Source organism: Perissodus microlepis, chromosome 23 (genome assembly GCF_051167445.1).
Source record: "Perissodus microlepis isolate ML-2025 ecotype Zambia chromosome 23, ASM5116744v1, whole genome shotgun sequence".
Taxonomy (NCBI): domain Eukaryota; kingdom Metazoa; phylum Chordata; class Actinopteri; order Cichliformes; family Cichlidae; genus Perissodus; species Perissodus microlepis.
Genome location: NC_140482.1, coordinates 21,118,110 through 21,142,960, shown reverse-complemented (window position 1 = coordinate 21,142,960; position 24,851 = coordinate 21,118,110). Strand labels below are relative to the sequence as shown.

Here is a 24,851-nt window from a genome sequence, read left to right as displayed (position 1 = left end):
GAGAGAGAGAGAGAGAGAGAGAGAGACCCTCTTTAGGGCAGCATCTCATTTTTGGAAAAAAATATAATATATTCAGACTGGTTGACTAGCATAGACCCTCTGTGTGTCTCTCTCTCTGTGCATTTGTGTATACATATTTGATTTTGTGTGTATCTGTTGGCTGTTCCTTCTTGTTTTTTAAATTTATTTTTATTTCTTTATTTTTTTTTTTCACAGGTGAACAACAATTAGTTTTGAGGGAACTTAACCATGTTCCGTTTTTTTTTTGCATCTTGTCATTTTACTTTTCCAGTATTTCTACTTCAGTTATTGCTATTCTGCTCAATCATAGTATTTGTTCTAAATCATTGTTATTATGCTATATTGTAGTATTTCTGCTAAATCATAGTATTTCTACTATATTATATTTTTCTTTCTAAATATAGCATTTCTGCTATATAATTGTATTTCTGCTATGTTATAATATTTGTGCTCAACCAGAGTATTTGTGCGAAAACATAGTATTAATTTAAAATGACAATATTCATAGTTCATCACAGTGTCTCTGGTAAATCACAGTATTTCTGCTCTGTTGTACTATTTTTCTAAATCATAGTGTTTCTGTAATGCTTAAGTATTTTTGGCTAAATATATTCTTTCTGTTATCTTATACTATTTCTCCTAAATTCTTGTATTTTTGAGAAGTTATCATGTTTCTGATAAGTTACAATATTTCTGCTAAGTTCTGCTATGCTATTGCATTTCTGCCAAGTATTATGTTTCCTCTAAGATATTGCAGTTCTGCTAAGTTATTACATTTTAGCAAAGTTCCTTTGCTTCTGCAAAGTTTTTACAATTTCTGCAACTTTTCAGCTTTTTCAGCTAGTTTTGCATACAGCTTCAGCTTTAAAGCATCCACACTGCATTTTCGCAGGAAATGCAAATTTTTCTAGTTTTATTTGTTCCTTCATTGCCAAAACTTGGGAGAACACTAAAAATGTAAATAAAATAGCTTATTCTGATGGCAAATGGTTAGGATGGCTGTACTATCAAACCATTTCGTGCCCTAATAGCTGTTGTGCTTTATATGTGCTATAACTGTAAGAGAGAAGAAATCGAAAATAATAAAAGATGTGAATGAAGTAAAGGTAAGAACAGTATCGCAAATAAAACTTCAAGTAAAATAAATAGTATATTCTAAAATCTCAGAAACGCTACAGGGAGCTGAAAACCACTAAAAATGTGTCCTTCTTAGAAGCCGAGTTGGAGCTGCCACTTAGAGCAGCTGTCTGAGGATGCAAAAGACCCGAGGGCCAACCTGTACATGCATGTTAAAAATAGAATTGCGGGACAGCGTGTACTGCATGTAAAAGAGGTCACTTAAGGTGATGAAATTCCTGACTCTGTGATTCCTTTTAGACAGGGCAAAGCCCTATGGGTCCTTTTTTCAAGCATGTAACTTTAGCATTTTTGTGTCATTTTCAGCTGTGATAGGTGGGAGTTTTCAGAGAATGAAAACCTCCAAAAACCAACTATCCACCAGACACAGCTGGTGAACATACACTGACCAAACACTTTATTAGCTACCCACTGCTAGTAAAAGTATTGGACCCTCTTCTTCAAAACTGTTTCAATTTTTCATGGCACAGATTCAACGAGGTGCAACATTCCTCAGACTTTTCTGCCCATATTGACATGATAGCGTCACATAGTTTCTGCAGATTTGTCAGCTTGCACATCCATGATGTGAATGGGCTTTAGTTGCTTAAGCTCTGGCGACTGTGGTAATCTTTTGAGTACAGTGAACTTTTTGTCATGTTCAAGAAACCAGTTTTATTTGAGTTTTGTAACAAGGCACCAACAACAACTATGCCATGTTAAAGACACACCTTACTTTACCATTGTGATGCTCCTGAGAGGATAAGAATCTTTGATTGCTGCTGCTAGCACAGACAGCTTAAATAAATAAGCCACAATGTACCGGCTGTACACTGAACAAAATGTTTTTGTTACATTATTACAGTGTGCACACCCCAGTGGCCTAATGGATAAGGCACTAGTTTCCTATGCTAGGGATTTTGGGATTGTGGGTTAAAGTCCCATCTGGGGTGAGTTCCAGCAGTGGACCTTTATGAAAGTTGGCTCGCCAACGACTGCTCAGAGTGGTGGTTTTGTAAATTCTAGTATTGGGTTAGACCCCCTTTTCCCTTCTGATCAGTCTTAATTCTTCATGGCATAGATTCAACAAGTTGAGATTATCTGAGTTTTGTGACACAGTGTGTTATCCTGCAGTCATCAGAAGATAGGTGCACTGTGGTTTTAAAAGGATGGACACGTTCAAGCTCAGTTGGTACTTAGAGCCCAAAGTTTTCCATTTTGTTTACACCAAATTCTGAATGGCGTGGCACAAATCGAGACTGATCAGACAACAAAACATCCAATAATCTATTGCCTTGTTTTGGTGAGCCTGTGTGAATTGTAGTCTCAGTTTCCTGCTCTTAGCTGACAGGAGCAGCACCCACTGTGGTCTTCTGCTGCTGTTGAGATGGTCTTCTGCATACCTTGGTCATAATGATTGGTTATTGTGCTTCCTGTTGCTTTCCTATTAGCTGAATGTAGTCTGGCTATTCTCCTCTGACCTCTGGCATCAACATGCTGTTTTTACCCTGGATATTTTCTATTTTTCAGACCATTCCCTGTAAACTCTAGAAACGTCTATGTTTTTGAAATACTCAGACCAACAACCATGCCACATTCAAAGTCACTTAACTCGACTTTCTTCCTTATTCTGATGCTCAGTTTGAACTTTAGCAGGTCGTCTTGATCATGTCTACATATCTAAATGCACTGAGTTGTTGCGTTACTTATTAGATTAGATATTTGCATTAATTAGCAATTGAGCAGGTGTACCTAACAAAGTGGCCAGGGACTGTAGTTAAGAACTTAGGTGCTAGAGAGTCAGAAAGTTCCTCCAGGAGTTGGTGGAGATCAAAACGGAGCAAAAACAAAACTGAATATTCAAACGTTTACTAACAATAGCAATAAAGTCTTAGTCTCCAAATGTAATATATTTTAACTAGATGGAAAAGCTGGCCATTGTTCTCTGGGGTTGCATCTTAATTAGTCCTGTTTGTATGCAAAACATGCATGCTGGTGACAGTGAAAAATCTATACATCTGCCAGTTCTCACAATTAAAATAAATGTGTTTGTTAAGGCTGAGTGCAGATGGAAATAATCTCCACAGAAGCACAGAGTTGGCAGATTGAGCTGCGAAGCTACTAATCAATCACAAAATACTTTTGGCTTGAGCCACTAATAATGGGTCTGAGCCATGTCACCAAAAATAAAAATGTTAATTGTCTCTGTATTCTGGTTAACAGGCTGCCTTCTTTACATTCTGCCAACTAAGCGCTTCCCGACAGCCTGAATTAAATATTTAATAAAGGTTCAGCTGTGGCTGCTCGTTGCTTTTCAGCACTGCTATAATGTCACGTCCCTCCAAAGTGCAGCATTCACAGGCTTTAATGCCAGGTAAACACATCAATCATATAAATAGTTTACATCCAGCCGGTTTATGATGCAAGCAGCTCGAGTTATGAATGTGGGCTTGGAGGTTCACTCCACACTGGTCAGTTATTGTACTGTGCATTAGAAGAATTTCCCTCAAGGCAGGTATTTTTTTCCTCATAAAGGGACAATAAATAACGTTTTGACTGACCCGGAGCTCAAAATGACTCTAATACGTCTGCAGAGGTTTGATGGCACTGTTGATCAATACTAATAATTCAGCTATTACTTCACCAGGTGCTGATGTGTGTGGTGTTCAAAACTTACTTTGTAGACTTTTGTTTTTGGAAATGGCGCTGCCTTTTTAAAACATTTTTAAAAAGCACGAAAGTACAAAATAACAGAAAAAGACTGTATTCTTCAGCCAAAGAGGAATAATTTCAACTGGATGTTTGCTCCAGCAACAAAAGAGATAGTACCCTCTGTTGTATTAATCCAGCCTTACAATTTCTGTTGTGTTTTTCTTCGTCGAATAAACCCATTTCCACGCAGAGGAGGTATCAATAAGGCAACTCTCTCTGCTCAAACCCTGGAGGTTGTATACAGAAGTGATAGGGAGCTCATGAAAAACTAGATTATGTCCAGTCGTTGTTCCCTCTGGGTAGAATTACTGTGGACCTTGTTATAGTTTGGTTATAGAGGGCATTTTGAACTGCCAGGCTTGGCATTCAATTACACAGCCGTGTAATCTATGGCTCTCTCCGCCTTTCGCTCCCATATACAAGTAAACATCCATGTGCATACGGAGGCTATGACATGCACTGAGATCAGCATTTCTGTTTATTCCAGTACATGTAAGTGTCCTCGAGGGCCTGATAGCAGATACATTTGCAACTAACAGGCCATCTGTGCAATGAACATGGTGTATCTGTACATCCAAACACCTATATAAGGACTTGTTTTCTCAGTATGTTGCGAAATCTGCTGAAAGTTGGCGACATGCACCAATTTTTCTTCTCAAAAACTCGCTCAAATATTCCCCTACTTTGTGCATCTATTGGCAATGCTTTTAAATTTAGATAATGTACATTTAAGTAATGTACTTGGCATCCTTGCTAGAAAAACGTCCAAAGAGAAAATAGATAGATGGTATGAGCTTCACATCTAAGTGTAAATATTGTTTTCTGTTTTTCTTTCTAGCGGTAAACTAATTCTGAAGTATGTCCGATTAAGTACTTGCAAATTCTTTTTAAAGCTCACTGTGAAGCACAACAGCGTTGAAAGAAACCCTTTAAGCTTTAGTAACACTGAGAGGCAGAATCTGTAAATATCTACGCATTTCTGGGAGACTGAAGAAAAGAAAGCCTTCAGGTTCACTTTAAGAGTTTTTAACAACCAATACTTGGAGATGCAGAACTGATGAAAAAGTCTTGAACTTCCACTGTTTTTTACTTCAGACAACTTTTTAGGAGGTTTACACTCCAGTATCTCCGATCATACCTCTTATCTTTCTTGTGTCCAAGGAACCAGACTTGAGCAATAGTTCTCCAGACTTTCTGAAGGTCTTTCAAAGTGTTTCTTTAGACATTGGCTTCTTTTTCACTCACTGTCAGTCCAGAACTTGTTCCCAACCATTTTAAAAGGAATGGCTTTGTCTGTTAAGCCACTTAACTCTGACCTATAAGTTATTCAAGCATAAAAATACTCCTAACTCAATGGATGAACCAGTTTTGTTTTTGTATGTAACAGACACCTTAGTGAAGAGCCTATTTTAATTTTTAACTTTGTTATTAGCAGCCTGTCACAAAAACACATTTTTTTCCAATTTCTTAAGTACAATCTATGAAAAATACCAAAGATAACAGTACTAGTATGGTATTTTTGCACCAGGTGATTCCCAAAGAGATATTAAGTAAAAACTTGGTCATACCAAATTCCGACTTTCAAGCTCGTTAGAATTCTACAAATTTTGGTTTTGCTTTATATGCTGTATTTACATGTATGTTTACACATGCTTCATTAAATCACTATTTCCCATTTTCCTTGCAAAATAGAAAGAAGTGGGGGTGGCTCAATGCTTTTCCCAGTGCTATAAATTAATCGGAATCTTTTTGACCCAAGAATTACTTTGACGTACTTTTATGTCATTATGCAAAACTCTGGCAATGTTTAATATGAGCATCCACCATTGGAACAGTATACACAGCTGAAAACAAGAAAAAGAATAACTGGTCCCTGGTAAGAAAGCTAATTAATCCTCAGTGGTTTTCAGTGTAACTCAGCAAAAAGTTGCAAACCACTAATAATTAGCCGATGTAACTGTTGGCCATTACCGTTCACAGTTACAAGGGCCTGTGCTGTGCTGAATGGCCATCCATCTGTTCCAGCCTGAGTCAAGGCTCTGCAAACTGTGGTTTCTAAACGACATCCATCTGTTCCTACTCGCTGTCACATCGCCTGATTACAACCCAGCGTGCACTCTGATTAATCCAAGGAGCATGTCCTCGGGTTGCAGCTCAATCGTGTATTTAGTTCAGAATTGCTGGCAGCAGGTGTTTCTTGTGTACTGTGTACTATATGAGAACTGTGTGCCTCTCACCATTGTGATAACTACAAATGGGCATCAGAAAGGAGCTTCCAAAAAGTACTGTGTCAGTTTAAAATGTTTTGTTTTCTCTCTTTTTCCATTTACATTGTGTTTTGAACCTGCTACAGATTCCTTGTTTATACACAACCCTTTCCGCTGCATGTAAATCCAGGTCCTCCTTTTCTTTTCCTGTGTCGTTGTCTCCTGCTTCTCCCAGACATCACACTCCTCTCCCTGTCACTTTAGGCTTCGGCTGTCAGATGAGAACCCTGGACAGTGGCATCGGCACCTTCCCTCTCCCCGATTCTGTCACCCGGGCCAGCGGTCGCCACATCCCTAAATCTGAATCCAGCCCCGAGGGGGTGACCGGCGGCTCCTCTGAGCTCGATCGGGAGCCTCCCTCTTCTCACCCTGACCCCTCACAACCTGATGTGAAAGTGCCTTCCCTTTCAAAACCCCACCCGCATGTCTCTATGAGCATGGGTCACTCCCTGTCTGACCCCACTGTGACCTGCAGCAACGACAACGCCCAGGACACCCAGAGCCGCCTGCCCAAATTAGCATCCTCAGGTAAGACAGGAATATTAACTGTAAACAAATGCCTCACAACATAGCCTTCTTTTTCCTGTTTGTAGAGCCTTTATAGTATTGACCGGTCATTTTAAGTGGAATGGCAACCCGTTGAGTCGAGTCCCCTATGGCATCGCAGACAAGTTGTATTCATTGGTGTAGAATGAATCAGATTGACTGCAACATGATGGGAGTTTCATAAATTAGAAGCAGTTATTTACAAACTTTTGCTGAGAGCAATTGCAGTCACCCAGAGCTGGTCTCTGATCGTTTGGAAACAGGTTGCCTTCCAATAAGCAACCTGTTTAATCGTCTTGTGACTGAAACTGTTTCCTTAGAAGTTGAGGGCATTGCACGATCAACCTCTGGGGAACTAGTTGGTTACTGCTAACTACTTGCATTCGGTCACCAAATGCAAAAGAAAAAAATCAATGCAAACACTGGGCCCCCACCAATTTTTCCTAAATGGAATGAGGTTGTAGTCCTGAATGGAAATCTGTGGAAGATTTTTTTGAAACAGCAGAGATGGCGATTGCCCAAAAAGGCCAACTGTTTGCTTTGAAACAGTCAAAGTGGAGAATACACCCAGCTAATCGTGTTGTTACACTGACATGATCATGCATCAGTATTGGATTAAACACCTAACCAAAATATCAACCAAGTAAATATGGCTGGCTAGTTTGTGAATCTCTTGGATGAATATTTGATTCATAGTTAATCTGCCTTTCAGGCCAAATGAAAAAATCAACTACAATGACAGCAGTTTCATTTCTGAAGATTTTCCTTCAATGTTTCAAGTGATGGTTGATGATTTTCTGCAGTATATCTACCTGCAGTCACCCTAGCTTGTGCATTCACTTGTATAAGCATTACATTTACAACTTGCAGTGCTTCTTAAATCAAAGCAAAGGTGCCAGCCTCATTTATATCTTACAGATAATAGATGTCTGGCTTTATTAATCTAATATATCACTGATACTCATCAGTGCTTTGTACTGTTAGCTTTGTACAGCACTTTTTTTCTTTAAATGAACTTGAAGGTCATCAGAGCTGCCAGGATGTGGCACCACAATAGAAAGAACAGTGCTTTTCATTGTGCTTTTCGGGCTATTCATGTTTTCCATCGAGGTCACAGTGGAAATAAATTTAAATCCATGCCTGTAAATGTTACCGTTATCATGTTTGATGGACAAAAAGCCTAGGCTCGAAAGCCTCAGACAGCTTATTTACCTTTCAGGAAGTTAAGTGAAGTATTGAATGTCACTGTACTTTATGTTAATGCATTTTCCTCCTGACTGCTCAAGGGCTCCCGAGGAGCAGACAAGAGGAAGCCGTTTGGTTTATTAAACTCTGATTAAAAGAAGAACCTTGTTTGTTCAGCTAATTCAGAGACTAATGCATCAACACTGACATCTGATACTCAGTTGAGATAGTAGAAAGCCATACACTCCCACTCCCCGGGGAAAACCAACAAATGCAATTAGATAGGCGCGTCACCACAGCCATAGATCATAAAGCACCTTCTGCCTCGGCGTCGCCCATGATGCATGGCAGAACTGCGGAGGGTAGCATGCAATCAGATGGCTAATTAAAGCTACAATAACATGCAGGGATGAGCGCTCACACCCGGAGATTTATGCTTACAAGACATTAGGCGGCATCTCGTTCACCCCAGTGCTGCGGTGTCACTGCAGAGGCAGGAATCTGAGGCAAAACTACAAACATAAAGTGGCTCCTGTTGAGTCTTCCCTGTGAAACAAGTTGATTATGAAAGCCTTAACAGTAAGCTGTGCGTCTTTATCACAGGTTTTACCTCTTTGTCCTTTCCTTCATCATTATAAAAAATTCAAAAAAAGTAAAGGATACCTGAACAGACAGAACGTCTGTCACATTGTTTGTTTCGTAATTGGTGAGAGGAAGAAGGGGAAAGGACTTTTATGATCTCCATGCAGATTTCTCAGATGGAGACAGAACACGAGCCAAAAGCAGCCCGTTATTGTAATGCAGCTGAAAGAGAGGTTTCTGAATGCGAGACAATTAAACTGGCGTCTGACAGCACTGGGTAGAGTGATAATAAGATGGCCCGACGTCATTTGGGGACGACAGCTGAAAGCTGTTCTGTTGGCTGCCAGGAATCGTGGATGGAGCAGTCACAGGGTGGACGCTGTTAATGTTTCATTCAGATACGCGAATGGGAAATGGGTTTGTAGCCAGCTGGATGGGTTTCGACTGAATGGATGTACAAGATGTACTCATCCCGTGTTTCATCAGCCTGTCAGCTCAAGGAGAAATTACCACGAGAGTTACAGTGGTCTTTCCCTGCTCCACTCCCACGTCTATCTGCCCTACATCCAAATATGTTGCAGTTTGTAGTTTATAAGTAAAAGTCCTTTTCGATTGTCGCTCTGAAGTATTTGACTGTTCCTCAAATGACTGTCGTGGTAGACTTCTGACTTGCTAGCTTTACAGCTGTTTCTCCTGTTTGTGCGGTAGCATCTAGCTGGCTAGCAAACCATTCCGCTTCTGTTTTGTTGCTGAACAGCCTCTAGTTGTATTATTACCACTTTTTGGCAGCAGTGGGACATTACACCCTATCAGGCACATCGATTAGCACAGCAAATATATCAATTTTAAGAGAAAAAGTAGTTGCATAACCTATTTGATCACTTATAATTTAATGATTTTTCAAATACTCAAAAATCCTGCGTGTATCTAGTTGCCAGTGGATATTCCACGCTCTGTTTGCACAGGTAATCCACTTGGTCATATGTTAGTTCGGATCTTCTTGTAAAATTCAGTGGTCAGTGTTCGCCACATCACCTTCATCACCTTCATCACCGTCTTGTCATGTTTGTTATAAACCTCCTGTCTCATTTCTCTTTTATATCCCTCGATTTCTAGATGCAATCCAGACAAAGAGGTTGAGTTTTTGTGCCCCACGCAGCAACATCTCAGGTTCCACTGAGGACAAAGAGACAGAAGCAGAGAGGAAGATGAAATCCAAGGACCATGATATGCCGGGCGTAAGTCGTTTACATTACACTTAGTCAAAGTTGACATATTTGTGGTTCTTAAAGGGACTCGAGAGATACCCAGACACTGTCTCAAACTTTACACAGTTTCAAAGATGAAATTCTTTCATTAGCTGCAGAGTTGAAAATGGTCATTGCTTGTTTTTGAGGAATGCGGTAATAAAGTGGTGGCCACACACTAGCATTTTTCCCACTAATGTCACCAGGGAGGCTGTATACTTACCAACTGTTGAGGGTAACGTGTTGTGAAGGAGCTTCTTAGAAATATCTGTTTTTGTTGCAGTTAATTACTTTTGAATTAAGCAGTTACAGTTTTTTAATGCGTTTCTTTAGCGCTGCTAAGCTAGTGAGATGGCAGAAAAGACAGCCTTTTCTTCGTGGAAGTATTCACTTATTTTTGAATATATAGTTGAAAGGAGACAATAACTGCATCACAGTGAAATGCAGTGTGCGTGTGTTGAGAAAAATAATGATGGCCGTGCTGCAGCTACAGAGCATCAGTGCCTAGCTTTTAGGTCAGCTGAAACTGTCACTCCAAGGGGGATTAATTAGCTTGTTGCTGATTATGTGGTAGAGGAGAATACATTCAGATGTAGAAGTCCGGTAGGATATACTCCAATCTGACAACATAACCAACATGCACAAGCTAATTATTACCTTTATTTAACCAGTAAGTCCCATTGAGATAAAAGAAATCTGGCCAATATCTACAGCATGATGTGCAGTGTACAGATACTCACGTAATCACTTCACTGGTTAAAGTGTGTTTAGAATCAGATGTTTCTGCAGTTAGTCCATGTCCAAGGTGCACAGGAAGAAAATTAAAAGAAAAAGAATAACCCAGAAGTACTGTAGACTTTACTCTCCTCAGCAGGTAAGATCACACAGGCCCAGAGACTGGTCTGCAACCTCGTGGCAACCTCCAGTCAAGAGTGAAAAATGCGTATTCTCCTCACTTACGTTTCAGAAGGCTTTTTATTTGACAGTTAATATTCTCTGTTTCTGGTTTGTGTCACACTTTTCACAGTTTCACTACCATTTAGCAAGTAGTTGAGAAGTGCTTGCAGACTAGTTGGCAACTGCTGCAACCACTAGAGACCAAAGCAATCAAAAGGAGGTTACTCCCCAAGCACAATAAACCTCTTTGCAACTAGTTTCACCTAGAAAGCAACTTCCAGCAGCCAATTGCCAACAAAGTTATTCTTGGTTGCCAGGGGGGTTGTCGACCAAACTCTAGACCTGTGTGACTGAGGTCTTATAGACCTGGGATTCAAATAGTGCTTTTCTAGGCTTACTGACCGCTCCAAGCACCTTTACACTACAAGACACATTCATATGCACTAACGTAGTGCCTTATTACATGTTGTTTAGGTGCTTTAGCACCACATCATTTATAGGGTTAGTATAGTTGCTAAGGGGACACTTTGACACTTTGGGATTGGGATCTATGGCTCCCAGCCGGTCTCCAGGCCTTTGTGACTCTGTAACATTACCGACTGTTTTATAATGTTGCAAATAACTTTTAAAAGTAAGCTTTCTCAAAACTGTAGGTATCTACATATGAATAACTAAATTTGCTACTGAGCTAAAAAAGAGAGAAGCTTAAACACCACTTTGCTTTGCAAAAAGTTAACTTAGTCATGAGGGCTATATTTAAAGTTTTTTCCTGGTATCTTCTCTGTGCAAAAACCAGACTGCATAATAGCGCTCGTATGGCTTTGAAGGCGCGTTATGTCTCTGTTTTAAAATGACTTTTTTGTTGTCCGTGAATAGGAAAGAGCCTTGCGAGTGTGCACGTACTCAGGCAGCAGCAGCGACACTGAGACTGAACCCGAGGGGACGGGAAGCACTTTGGGCTCGCCGCAAAAGACCCTGATCAACAGAGCTAAGAGGAATGACTCAGGTGTGGTTCAAAGTTGTAGTCGCTGAATCTTTCATGAAGCTTCCTCAGTCGTTATCTTTTGTAGAAGTTGGATCAAGTTTAACAAAAAATGCCTTTTTTGTGAATCTGTTTCCTGCGTTTCTAGTCGAGCAGAATGAGGACACCCTGAAGAGAAGAAGTGTGGAAAAATCCTTGTCAATCATGGACTACTACCAACACGACATGTTCTCGCACCTGGAGAAGGACAGCAGGAAGATTTCGCAGTACAACCTGCTGCACAAGGAGTCGGCCCTTGATGGAAAAGCAGGAGACAGGCTCAGTGTGAGTATTCAAACTCCTCATTGTTTCCCCGCTAATCAGATTCGCTCAGTAACAGCTGTTTTACAGGCTTGCTGCCGATTCCCATCAAGCATTTTATTTGTGTTAAACTTTCCTGTCCAGGAAGCCGTCCAGTAGGTCACTTTCTAAGTGTTTAAATTTAGAGGGTGAATGTTCTGTATATTAATAGTTATTATTGATTGGTAGGCCTCAGAATACCATTAGAAAGAGAAAATGCACTACGCCCTGTGTTTGTTGTTCTAGGATAAATCAATTGGCTCTTAGCGTAGCCCAAAAAGAGGCACTTTAAAGTGTTAAAAGCCATGCAGCTCCCAGATGTATGCTTCTTTATGCAGCATAAAGAGGATGAGTATTGAGTCAGAAAAACGGCGCCTGACCTCAATGAAAGTCTTCCCAGGATGGAAGATGCATAATTTCGCTTTCCTTGCAGCGGAGGCAGAGGGAGGAAGAATAAATTGGACCGTTAGGATTCTCGTATGTCGCAAACTTCGGCAAGGAGACTCCTCAGATGGTCAGACTCCCGAAGCACAAGAGCTCTTTCAAAGTCACTAAAACTCCAAGGGTTTTTCTTTTTTCTTCCCGCTGGAGTTGTTTGCGCTCCCAAGGTTTTTCTCTTCGGCCGTTTGGAATCGTTTACAGATTTTCACGGAAAAAATCCGCCTAATTGCTTTCGATCGCCTCACCCTCTTGTGTCAGCGGGTATTTGCCTACAAGTATTTAACGCTGCTGAATGACAAATTAGAATCAGAGACCATGAAATGGCCTGCAGCCTGCAATATGCTGGCTCTGTGGGACAAACTCTCTTACAGTGCGCCTGCCCCAGCAGCAGCAGCCCTGACATAAAAATCCATAATTTAAAAAAAAAAGGCCTGAGTCAGCACGACTTTTTAAGAAAAACTATTGTCTATTAGAGATGGGGGAGAAAAATCTCAATTTATGGTGTGGGCTGGTTCTCGACCTCTGAAGTCATCTTGGAATTTAAAATGAGATCAGATCGAATCTATTTGTAATCATTTACACCCACAAATTAGAATAAATAAAGCATTTTTTTTCGAATTTAGATCTCATTCCCACCATTAAACAGTCAAGTTTTGTTGTGCACATGCAGCCTCCATCTGAACCACGCTGCAGATTATTATGACAAATTGCGCTGGGTGTAGGTGATGCAGTGAGTCCAGGGTGATTCAGCAAGTAAACACACACCCGAGTGTCCTGAGAGCGGCACTCGAGCACAAATGAATCCCCCTAAGCTTCGAGGTCAGTTTGCTGACTCTGCCAAGTCAAGCAAAAGCAGCATTTCGATCAAGTATTACATTATTGTACAGAGGCCGAGTCGCCATTTAACAAAGCAAAGTTCAGCGACTCCACTCGAACTACAAGCGAGGAAACAGGAAGAGAGAGATTTCTGATTCCGATCCGAGTCCCGGTGGATAGGCAAAGCATCGAACGGGAAGTTTTTGAAGTGGCGCTGTGCGGCCAAGCTGCAAGCACAGCTCCATTAGCCCACACGCAACGGACTCAAAAAGGACAAGCAAGGCTGTGTTTGTCTCATCCTCAGACCTCCCTGTCATGTAATTGGATGCGCAAGGCTACGTTTCCCAGTTGAGCGTTGGCTTGCAACACTTACAGGGACTGCTGCAATAATGTGAGGTCAGAAGTTCAACCCCTGAAACATCCAAGAAGCACGCCTTGTCAGAGTGAAACCCGTGAAAACTTGCTGTCACAAAGCTGCTCAACTTTCTTTAAAAAGCTGCTTAGTATTGTTTCACAGCTGTGAGATTATATTAGTCTGTGGATGTGCCTAATTCTAATATTCACGTGTTTTTGAGCACGTACTTTAGGACCAAAGCTGCAATGGCCCCAAATGCAGTTCATCAATAGGCCTACATTGTACAGTAATACAGCGATAATGAGTGTTAGCTGCTACCACTTGGGAGTAATGGCTTTGTGTGTCGTAGCGTTGGAGGTTTATGAACTGATCCAAGAGATTAAAGAAACAGCTTCCTCAATAATATATCGATGTTTAGCTGACACTGTCATGAGGAGTAATTTACTTGTAGACCACTTTGCAGGTTTCTAACTCTAATTTCACACACTTTGCTTTTGGTATGAAATGTGTTGGATTTTTCTGCTATTCGTATTATGGTAGTTATGTTTCCTGCAAAAAGTTCAAATAAAGCAGCAACTTCCATGCATGAATAACAAAAACAACGACATTTCAGAAACTGCAGTTTCTCTACTGGCTCTGAAAATGACTCGTTCCCCATAGATTTCCAGTTTTACAGAGGAAATAAACAACTTTCCACCCAGCAGCTAAAAACTGTTTTTATGGTTTTAACCAATTTTCCTCCAATTTAAGAGCCTGGCTGCTTTCACTGGAAGGTGGGTGCCAACGCAAGTATCCACACCTGTCTGCTAGGCTAACCAAATAATGTGACGAATGATATCTGTTCCTGCTACCTTTAGCTTACATCTCAAGTCCCGTTTCTCTCGAGGTAAAGCTGGTTGTTTGTTAATCCAAAGGTTAGTGGTTTGCATGTCAAACTGTCCTTGAGCGAGATACTGACCCCAAGTTGGTCCTAATTTAGAACTCCTCGAACGAATGTTAGACAAAGTGCTTAAAGTACTTGTAATACCTGTTTCTTAGTACGCCTTTAGTACTAACTGAGTTTGTTTATGTCTATTGCTACAAGACAGGATGGATCTATGCATGCGTGGGCCCTGTGATTGGCTGGTACTGACTAGGTATTTGGATTAATGAGCAGTTAAACACACGTACCTAATGAAGTCACCGGTGAGTGGAAGTACCAGTCCATGTAAAATGTGACTTTTCAAACCCAGGGAGACAAATCCAGATGAAGAGGAAGTCTGATTAGCTTTAATAAAAGGTAAAAGGTGTTTCAAATGCAACAACAGCACACCTGAGTTTGTCTAAACTTTTTCTTAGGTACAAATAGTATTGTAAACTTACAGTTTTTAGACAAAGCACCAATAAAAAACCCAAAATACAAATAAAAAAGAGCAGCTGTAAAATTTAACCTGTAAAGTTTGACTCCACCTTACTACTGCCGCATAGTAAATTTACTTACTCCGATGGGAACCCACTTACTGAAGCATCCTATCGCACTGTGTACGTTTGCTGTGATTTTACTAGCAGCTAATTCCACTGATTTCAAACTTCTGCGTTAAAATAAGCATTCGTGTCAACAATAACCTTATTCGTCAGCCGTGAACCGGCCGTAATGATCGATGACTGCTTCTGAACCCATTTACCCCGCATTATTCCTCTGAAAAAGACAATCTATCCGAGTGTCATCACCTCCTCACCCCTGGCTGTGCACGTCCACACCTGTGCGGCCGCTCTCCTTTTGTCGTGGCTCGGGAGCATTTGACTGACACCGGCTTTAGTTTGGGGAAGTTTGGTGGCTGGTAGCGGGCCTGTGTCAGAGCCCCGTGATTTAAGCGCCTTTAATAACCTTTCACAAACACTCAGGAGAGTGATGTAAAGCTCAGCGGCTCCCATCAGGGCCCTCACAGCCCGTGCTGGCCTCCCATTCATCATCCTGACAGCACCTGACAGCCCCGCTAACGGCGTCCCCCGCCCCCTTCTCCTTTCTATCCTCTCCTTCCTCCCAGTCTCTCTTTCTTCCACGTGTCTTTGCCTGTCTTCCCCTTCAGTTTTGCCCCTCTCTATTTCTGTCTCCCATACAACTCTCTTTGTCTTTCTTCCCAGTTGACTTTGCCCGCTTTCGCTCTAAACAGGTTTCCTTTGTCTCCTTCTGTCTTGTTTTTGTCCTCCTTGAATGAACTTTTGTGCTTTTATTGCTTTTCCTGCTTACTCATTACTTTCCCCCCTTTATTTCCACGCTTTGTCTGGGATATTGCTGCAGGAAAACAGCATCAGAACTTGTGCCAAGGTGTGGCATTGGTGATATTCCTGTGGCCCAGGTCCAAACAAAACCCTTCTGTGTAGCACAAATCAGCAGACTCCTCAAGTGTGGAACAGCTTGTTACCTTGGGCAGTAATTACATGGTGAGGGTTAGGGAAACATTTCAGTTGACATGCAGTTTGAAATAAGGCCGCTAGATAACCAAAACTGCATCAGTGTACAAATAAATATCAGCAGCAGGAATATGCGCTTCCCCCTGTGTCACTGTCAGGCTGATAGCATCGCCAGAGTCAGATGGAAAAGACCCCGAAATAGAAAGCGAGAAGCCGCCATCGCACTTTCACCACACTGGCCCGCGATCAAATTACTCGCGCAGTGGTGACAGCAAAGACAACACATAGCCTGAGACAATAAATAAGTTATATTAGCATTTCCCCTCCCACCACCACTGTTGTCCTCATTGTAAAGTAACCCAGACGCTACGATCACACGATGCACGGACACGAAGTTGCTGAAATTCTGTCAGCAACAATAGAAAATGAGTTTTCCCAATTACTTCTCCCTCCAAACTTTTCTCAAACCTGACACTGACCAAACTTGTGATTTGTTGCCTCCTTTCAGCACAGTTCACACTGAATACACTTTCACGTCATTGAAACTGGCCATGAATAGTTTCTAATAACCATTCAACACCCAGCTTGATGTCTGTCCACAGCTGCTCTGATTTTCTTGCAGATAACATGGGAAAAAAATTGTTTTGTTAGTATTAACACAAATCTCGCTTCATAATGCCTCCATGTGCTGAATACAGATCTGCTTCTATTAATTTTTTTTCTCATCACATCCTTTCGGCAAACTTAAATGCCAGCAGTGGACTTGTTGCTTTCTTTTGAGGATGAACAAATAACATCTACGTCAAAGTCCTTGAGCTCTCAATCTTGGCTCGTGGTGACAGGAAGGTTTGCTAATTGGTTTACAGTGCAGATAATAATATCTGTCATCTTATTGCAAATTATATCTTTAATAAACCAGTCAAAAGAAGCAAGTCAATCCTCCATATACATTCATGTTAAAAAAAGTTCACACGCCCTAAACAGCTCATCTCAGCATCACTGTCACTAGACAGAAAATTCTTCATTGTCAATATCCCAGCATAACAAAATTACTGACTCGGTCTGTGTCTCGGTCGTTATGTCCTTGGGCAAGACACTTCACCCGTTGCCTACTGGTGGTGGTCAGAGGGCCCGGTGGCGCCAGTGTCCGGCAGCCTCGCCCCTGTCAGTGCGCCCCAGGGTGGCTGTGGCTACAATGTAGCTTGCTATCACCAGTGTGTGAATGGGTGGATGACTGGTTGTGTAAAACGCTTTGGGGTCCTTAGCTATACAAATACAGGCCACAGACCATCGTCCGAGGGGTGTGTTGTCTTCATGGTTTTGCTTGGCCCTCTTTATGATTTTGTTTTTGTTTGTGCTGCTTTCACAACATGCTTGTGTCACCTTTGGTGCAGCTACCATACAAGGCTGTCATGCAGGCTATGAGAATGCTCTCTGTTGTGCATGTGTAGAAGGTGATGAGCAGCTGTTGGAGCGGTTTGGCTCTCATCAGCCTCCTTAGAAGGTAAAGTCATTGTTTTGCCTTACCTGTGGCTGCTGATGTGTTCTCATTCCAGGAAAGGCGACCCCCCCCCCCCCCCCCCCCTCCCCGGGAACTCCAAGATGGCAACTGTTACTAGCTCCATCTTTTATTTACAGAGTGTGGCTATTACAATTTTGGTCATTAAAAGCTACTAAGTATAGCAGTGTGCATACAATTAGTTTGACTTCATGAGAAATCTGAAGGACTTCAAATCTAAAGCATAGACGTGTAACATCTGTACGACTCAGAATATTAACGTAAAAAGGGAAAAATACATAATAGCAGGGGAAAACGAGAAAATGTTTCTTGCTTGAGCCTTAATAAAAGACCCTTTCACTCAGCTTTTGTAGCAAGCAGGTCTGCTGAATTTGAGTTTAGACATCCTATTACTGGCATGTGATGCAGAACCAATTGCTGATTCGGGCCCTCGTGTTTTCAAGAAGGAAGCTCTCACTGAGACGTCCGCCTGGAGCCTGAGTTATGTGTGGAGCCATCATTTTGGCTGCGCCCGCAGGTGGTACAGAGACCTGCACCGGGAAGCTTCGATCTGCTGGTAATTGTGTTCCTCCGAAATCAAACCCAATCAGCGATAGCACAGCCAACCCCCCTTTCTTTTCTCTCCTCTTGTTTCTGATGAATGGAGGCTGGCTGAGAGAATCAGCATCTGAAGACTGTTTTTCACTGTCGCACAGCTAATCACAGATTCACGTTGTGCACTCTTTTTTTTGCCCCGAGGCGGTTTAACGACAGGTCTTTTCTTTTTTGTACAGCTGACAAAAATCTGACACAAAAATAGGAAAGCTATGAAAAAGCACGCGTGGGTGTCGAATTAAAACTCGTCCGGTCTAATCTGCATTCAGCACCTGTTTTTAATTTGGAAGTTAACCTCCGCACCTGCAAAAAAAAAAAAGCTGCTCCTGTGTGTCAGATGTGAGTCACACGTCACCTCTGGGCACATTTTTCCTTTAATATTTCTTTTGATTCCGGCCTCTTTACAAATTTATGATGACTCCGCCTCCCAACAAAGGTCACCGTGCAGATTAATGGGCCTCGATGGGATGTTAGGGTTTTGTGTTGATTCAGCATCGGTCACAATATGAGGTGATTACTTTCATTTTTAGCCTTCCTGTTTAACTTTTCAGGCATTTTCTTTTACATTTGCATGTTTAAAACTCTTCCAGGATTTGATGCTCTTATGAGACCTGCTGCATTTAGAGGCAAATGATTTCCTCTCTTCCCTCTCAATCCTTTCCTCATCATGACATAGTTTACACCTGGGTTGGCACGTGAATGTAATTAGGTTGTTAGTAAGAGAAACTGAGAAGACTTCACTAATGTTTCACTATAGAGCAGTGACACCCCTGTATCAAGCACGAACAGCCTGCTATGTCTCACAGAAAGAAATCAGGTTTCAGCGGTATGTCATTTAGTCAGTAAGCTGTCACTGCATACATCTACAGAAGCACCACATCACCAAACGTGGAATATTTTGATAAGATAAGAGATGAGGCTACTTGATAAGGAGAAAAACATCCTAGATCAGGCTGCAGCAGGAAATAGAAGAAACCCTAAATGGGCACACTTCCATTACATACAGACCTTAGAATGAATTAAAAATATAAATAATAAAAAAATAAATTAAAATAAGCTGTTCAATCAATGGTTTAACAGACAACAGGACTAATTAATTAATTAACAGCTGTGCTTACATAAAGGGACACTGTACTTCCTGCTACAGTTCAAAATCACGTGACTTCAGCTTCTTGTACATTGATGCTATGAGCCTGCTCCTGCTCTGTGGCTGGAAATGTCAACCCTGTGGACCAGACTAACAGCAACAGGCTCATGTGAAACTTTCACCCTACAGTATATTAATTAGGCTGGGATATAGCAGCATTATGAACATAGACATTTTTACAGAGTAAACAAAAAAGGTGAGCTAATGTCTCCTTAGGTCGCCCGCTTTTACATACTGTTAAATCAGAAATAACCAAATCAAACTCTTCTCGTTGTGGCCTCTTTGATAAAAAGGAGAAATTCCTTGCTTTATGACTTATTCGATCAAACCCTTTTGGTTTTTATTTAGGTGGAACTTTTGTAATAAAGGCTGTGAAAGCATGTATTTATGGCTAAGTAAGACAAATGTGATTACGTTTTCAGTGTGATAAGAGGCAGATGAGACCTTCATATTAAGGGGAACTTTTAAAGATCTCTGTGTGTGCGTGACCCTTGCAGTAAGAGTTTGCACGGGCCAAATTGTGCTAATAAAGTTCAGTGGTGTATGTGTTTGTGCTCCTTGTGTGAAGTAGTTCTGGATTTATGTCCAAAGGGAAATACAGCTCGCAGTTAAATGCTAAACGGTCCAGGTTTGGAGGGTCCCTAGAGGTTGTCCAGCCCCTGCAGCTACTCCTCTGTGTACTTACCCCTGCAAAAAGCACCTATGAAGATAGCTGCTGTGCTCCCAGGCTCGATTTGTTGCAGAAATAAAGTTGTTTACAGCCTCTGAGGAGGTGTTTTGATGCTGAGGGGTACAGTAACTAGCTTGTTAAAGTGTCTTTTGAGACACGCATTAAAAAGATACTGGGAAGCAGGTACATTATGAATAAGAACGGACTATTTTTAGGTGTATGTGTTGTGTTGCTTTCCCTCTGAAGGGATTATTTTACTCTGTGATTGTGTGGCAATGGGTCATTTGACAGTGAAGCAGACAGCTAATGCATGCTTTTACAGTTTTTGTAGCTGAGTTAGCTAAAGGAGTGTTTCTTGGTCTGGCACATTTTGGCATCAGCTAAGAGATGAAACCACTCCTGCTAATTGAAGCAGTGTCAACAAACAGCAACTTTTTTACTAATGTATTCCTACAAAGCAGATGGTCAGAGATAATGCAAAAGAAATAATAACATTGAATGGCACAGTTAATGTAGCAGGAAGAGTGCCGAGGGGACCAAATTCCCTGCGATGAATGCCTGCCAGCACCCAAGACGTACATTTGGTCGTTGAGCGTGACAAAAATCTCAATATAGATCACTGTCATACTCACTGTTGTTAGAGTAGAGACAGGGCAGCGCAAAAGTTCACACTGCAGCATTTACCGTAACATGAACTAGCGTGTATTTGCTCTTCATTAACAGACGTTCCTTTCTCTCTGCAGAAGGAGATTCCCATGGAGAAGATGCCCGTCAGCGCAAGCCAGCCGCTCTCTCTCGACTTCTCTTTGGAGTCCTTAAACAAGCTGAATCAGAGCAGCTCCAGCAGCCTGTACCCGGACACGGGCTCGGGCGGCCACAGAGCTGACTGCCACGCCAACGGGGGGAAGAGCGGGGAGAGCTGCTTCAAAGGAGATGAGGCCTCGTCCTCCTCCAGTTTCACGAGCAGGCCCGGGGTGGATCCCGTGGGCTCCCTTAGCGACTCGCTGTACGACAGCTTCTCTTCCTGCACCAGCCAGGGATCCAACGAAGTCTGAAAAAGCAGGGCTGTAGAGATGGAGTCCAGTTTTCAAGACATTTCTCTTACGTCTTTGGACTCCTCAAGTCTTTCTTTGGGTTTCAGATTCTGTCCTTCTTATTGGAAATCATGCCTTGATTGGCTGGAGGTTGAACGACACAGTGGACCTATGGTGTGGATTTTTGGGTAGATTACATCTGTTTTTCTATGGGATTACCCCTAACAGGGTTGGGCGATACATTAACATTTTCTGCCACATCTCCACAACTAATTATTTTGGCAAACTGAGGTACACCTTAGCATCTTAAAGCAGCCATTCCCAAATTAAAAATATATATTAATTAAAAAACTATCAATTTGAAGTGGCATCGTTTTGGAAAGCCGACATTTTAAAAAGTTTGTATTTATTTATTGTAAACGCCCAAACTTTGGGAACCACAGATGGGATAACAGCAACTCTATTAAACAATTAGGGTAGAAAACCAGGAACATTTGGCATGTCAGTGAAAAACTTTGATATCTGTGTACAGCTTTCCACTCTTGCTCATAAAACCTCCAGAAAGTAAGGAGCTATTGCACTTTAGAGTTAATTATTTACAGCGACATTATAAAAGGTGGACGTACTTCCGAGTATAACAAAATAAATAAAGAAATAAAGCCAACGCAGAAGTGCCTTAAACCTGCATTATTCTTTAATAACCACCAGGGAATGCAGACCTGTAGTTCCAGAAAGACTTGTTGTCTATGGGAAAATAACCCAGAGACAATATAAGTAAACACTTTTGTGATGAGTTTATTAGCTCACTTGCTTAATTTGGGTCATACTCAGTAAATATTTAAGTCCATTCTGTACATTCTTTGAAGTTTAACGATTATCCGGGGTGTGCCATGTCCGTCGCTCGTCAACTGCAGTTTAAAAACATCGGAAGTTTGAACTTCTGAAACCAATGGGTGATGTTACCATAGCCACGTCCATCTTTTATACTGTCTACGGTTGCAACGCAGAAAATTAGCAAACTAAAACGCCAAAAATCTCCCGCAATAATACAACCGCCAATCATCTGAGCCGGTCACTGTCCTATCGCCCAGCCCTAAACACTAGTTTGTGTTTATTTTCTTCTTTTTTCTCAGCCTTGCAAAAATGTCTTGGTTTTGGTTTGGATCTGCTCTTGATTTCCTCTCAACCTTCAGCTAATCTTGGAAAGGACTTGTCTCAGTTACAGCCCTGCCATGAAAGGACGAGTGCCGGTCCTCTCTGCCTACAACAAGAAGCACTTAGAAGAGCTACAGACGCGAGGATGAATCCTCAACCTAAAAAAGAAAAGAAAAAAAAACAGGACTTTTAAAGGTTTGGCTTGGGTGTGGTGGACTGGACAGCAATACACGTTTGTATCATTAGTGACCACCCCTCCTCCTCTTCCTCCCACCATGCTGGCGTACTTCTTATCATTGCACTGTAACAAATACTGTACAAAGATGTGTAAAATAAAAGAAAACACGACAAGCAGAATGGGCAATATTTGCATAAAACTCCATTTTTGAAACTCTTTTAAAACCGAAGGTGTCATTTTATGGATTGCTGCTATGTACAACGCCCATTGAAAAGTTACCCCCCCCCCCCACCTGATCCATCTTTGTCTACTCTCTTGAAGCAATATTTTTCAAAGAAATAATTAAAGTTTTCTTTATTTTTTAGTCATTTTTTATCATTTTAATCTTGTTGTGTTTTTCCTTAAGCAGTTAAACACCCAGTGGTGGCAAACTATCTCCACAGCTTCTCTAACGAGGACGTTTCCACATGGTACATGAATTAATGAGACCAGGTACAGATAAAACAAGCAAATATAAGGTGTCGTCGCCCATAGCTCAGGGAACATACTGGACTAAAGTTGATTGTAAAAATGAAAACGCAGCCATCGGGAAAGCGTAGACAAATGGCTCTCCAAGCATCCAAACGTAGTCTCATGTAGCATAACACACCCAAACTCTCCAAAACCTCAGCTTTCCTCTCGTGGCTGTATATTATGTTGTATATATTAAAAAAATATAAGTTAATATCAGAACGGGCATTGCTGATCGATATATATGCAAGTAAGAACAAAAAGAAAGTAAAAAGATGTCAATTGTTTGCCAATCGTTCAACCTGTTTTATGTCTGCTGTTTGGCGTCTTGTGTTTTCTTTCGGGGGTTCTTCTTCTTCTTCTTGTTTTTAAAAAAAGTAAAAATATTATTTTGATCAATAAGAGCTCACACTAAAATGTTTTTTATCACTTTATTTTAAAAGACATATTTGAACTTTAGGAGGACTTATGCCAAATTTCTCTCTGGAATTTGACCAGCTGGTGCTAATCAACAGAGCCGACTGTGTGTTTTCGATTTTTCTATGAAACTGTTAATATTGTATGAAGAGAGTCTGAAGAGGACTTGTGTATTTTTCTAGATGTCCAGTATTTATACCCACATTTTGTACTGTCAGACTGTAGTGTGATTGTCATGCTTCACCTCTTTCCTTAAACCTTCCTTTGTAAAGAGAAAGTTACCAGCAGTGTTACTTTGGTAATTAATATTATTGTTATTATTATTATTACTGTGTGCAATTTGTCTGTTACACTAGACTTTAATGCTATATTTTATGTAACTATTTCCTAAATAAATACGAGAAACTATTTCCTATTTCAACCTGAGCCGCAGGATGTCTGTGTGTTTTTCTGAGCAATATAGTGAAGGAGGTGCTACGTGCACCTTCATGCACCTTCATGCACCTTCATGCACGGTGATTCATTTGACCTTTCTTTGAGTGTGAAAATCCAGGTTTGGAGAAAGCCCTCCCCAAAATGTTTCATGGCATGTAATCACCGCTTCCCCCTCACAATCTGTCAGCAGGGGCTGAAGCTCAGAGCTCTCGCTGCAGAGGGATTTATAACCATTAGTCCCCTGATGGGCAATTATACGCATATAAATAAACGCAATTAGTTTAAGCACGCTTGGAAGATTTCTCTTTCTCTGTGTCTGCCTCTTAACCATAGGCTTGTAGGTTATTTGATCAGCACGCGAGCAGATTTAAAGTCGAGGTTAAGTAGTATGCTTTTTTTTTTTTTCTTTTGTTCTGTGCACCTCCTCAAGGTGAATCACAATGTAAAGAACTGACAGTATTAGACCAATAACCCCTGTGAGCAGCATCTGGTGACTGTGGGAAGGAAGAACTCCCTTTTAACGGGAAGAGATCTCCAGCTGACCAAGTCTCAGGAAGTGGAAGCAACTGGTAGAGGATTAGGAGAAAGCGAAGAGAGGAAAAAATAAGAGAGACATAAGTGCACTGATTTATTATTAGAAAAGACTGTATTAAAATCTCATGAAAAGGTCACAGAACTTGGTGATGACTACACAGCGGTATTACAAAAATAAAAATGAGTCACAAAGTGCAGAACTTAATGGATTTTCACAGCACTGAAAATATGACTCAAAAACTGAAAAGTAGTTCAAGTTCTCAAAGTGAGTTTCAGAGACGTGCAAACGGTCCGGAAGCCAAAGCCAACGTCAATTGCTGCAAATAATAAAATGGAGCAGTAATCAAGTGATTATAAAAGTCATCCATAAAAGATGGGTTAATTTTACAAGTAATAATCAGGCACACAAACACTAACATGTCTAAGTGGCCTTTAAAGTTAAACCTTGCTTGTACCTGCTAGCTCCTGTGTGCAGCCCCAGTGGCCCAATGGATAAGGCACTGGCCTCCTAAGCCAGGGATTGTGGGTTCGAGTCCCATCTGGGGTGCTGCCCAGCAGAGTGGCGCAGCGGAAGCGTGCTCGGCCCATAACCCAGTGGTCGATGGATCAAAACCATCCTCTGCTAGCACTTTCAGACAGCCACCTTGCTGTCCTCGTATACAAACGCTGGCTTTGCCACTTTAGTACTGATGTGTCCCTTTATTCGCTTCTGATCTGTCTTTATTCTTCGTGGATCAAAGTCTTTGAAACATTCCTCA

At 41.3% G+C, this 24,851-nt stretch overlaps 1 protein-coding gene and 1 non-coding gene across 10 annotated transcripts in view; both read left to right on the top strand.

The window, feature by feature from the left end:
- LOC146361383 (nck-associated protein 5-like) overlaps window positions 1-23,550 on the top strand; it is a 209,050-nt gene extending 185,500 nt beyond the window's left edge. For 8 of the 9 annotated variants that reach the window (XM_084921446.1, XM_084921445.1, XM_084921447.1 and 5 more), the window contains 5 exons: window positions 6,321-6,644; window positions 9,546-9,667; window positions 11,450-11,579; window positions 11,704-11,879; window positions 20,574-23,550. In XM_084921446.1, coding sequence (XP_084777572.1) covers window positions 6,321-6,644; window positions 9,546-9,667; window positions 11,450-11,579; window positions 11,704-11,879; window positions 20,574-20,885 — 1,064 coding nt within the window. In that variant the 3' untranslated portion in view covers window positions 20,886-23,550. The other variant, XM_084921453.1, reaches the window with a different exon arrangement.
- Window positions 23,551-24,567: 1,017 nt separating this feature from the next.
- Window positions 24,568-24,640, top strand: trnar-ccu (transfer RNA arginine (anticodon CCU)). Its single transcript has one exon. It is a non-coding gene; the product is annotated as a tRNA-Arg (tRNA).
- Window positions 24,641-24,851: the final 211 nt, after the last annotated feature.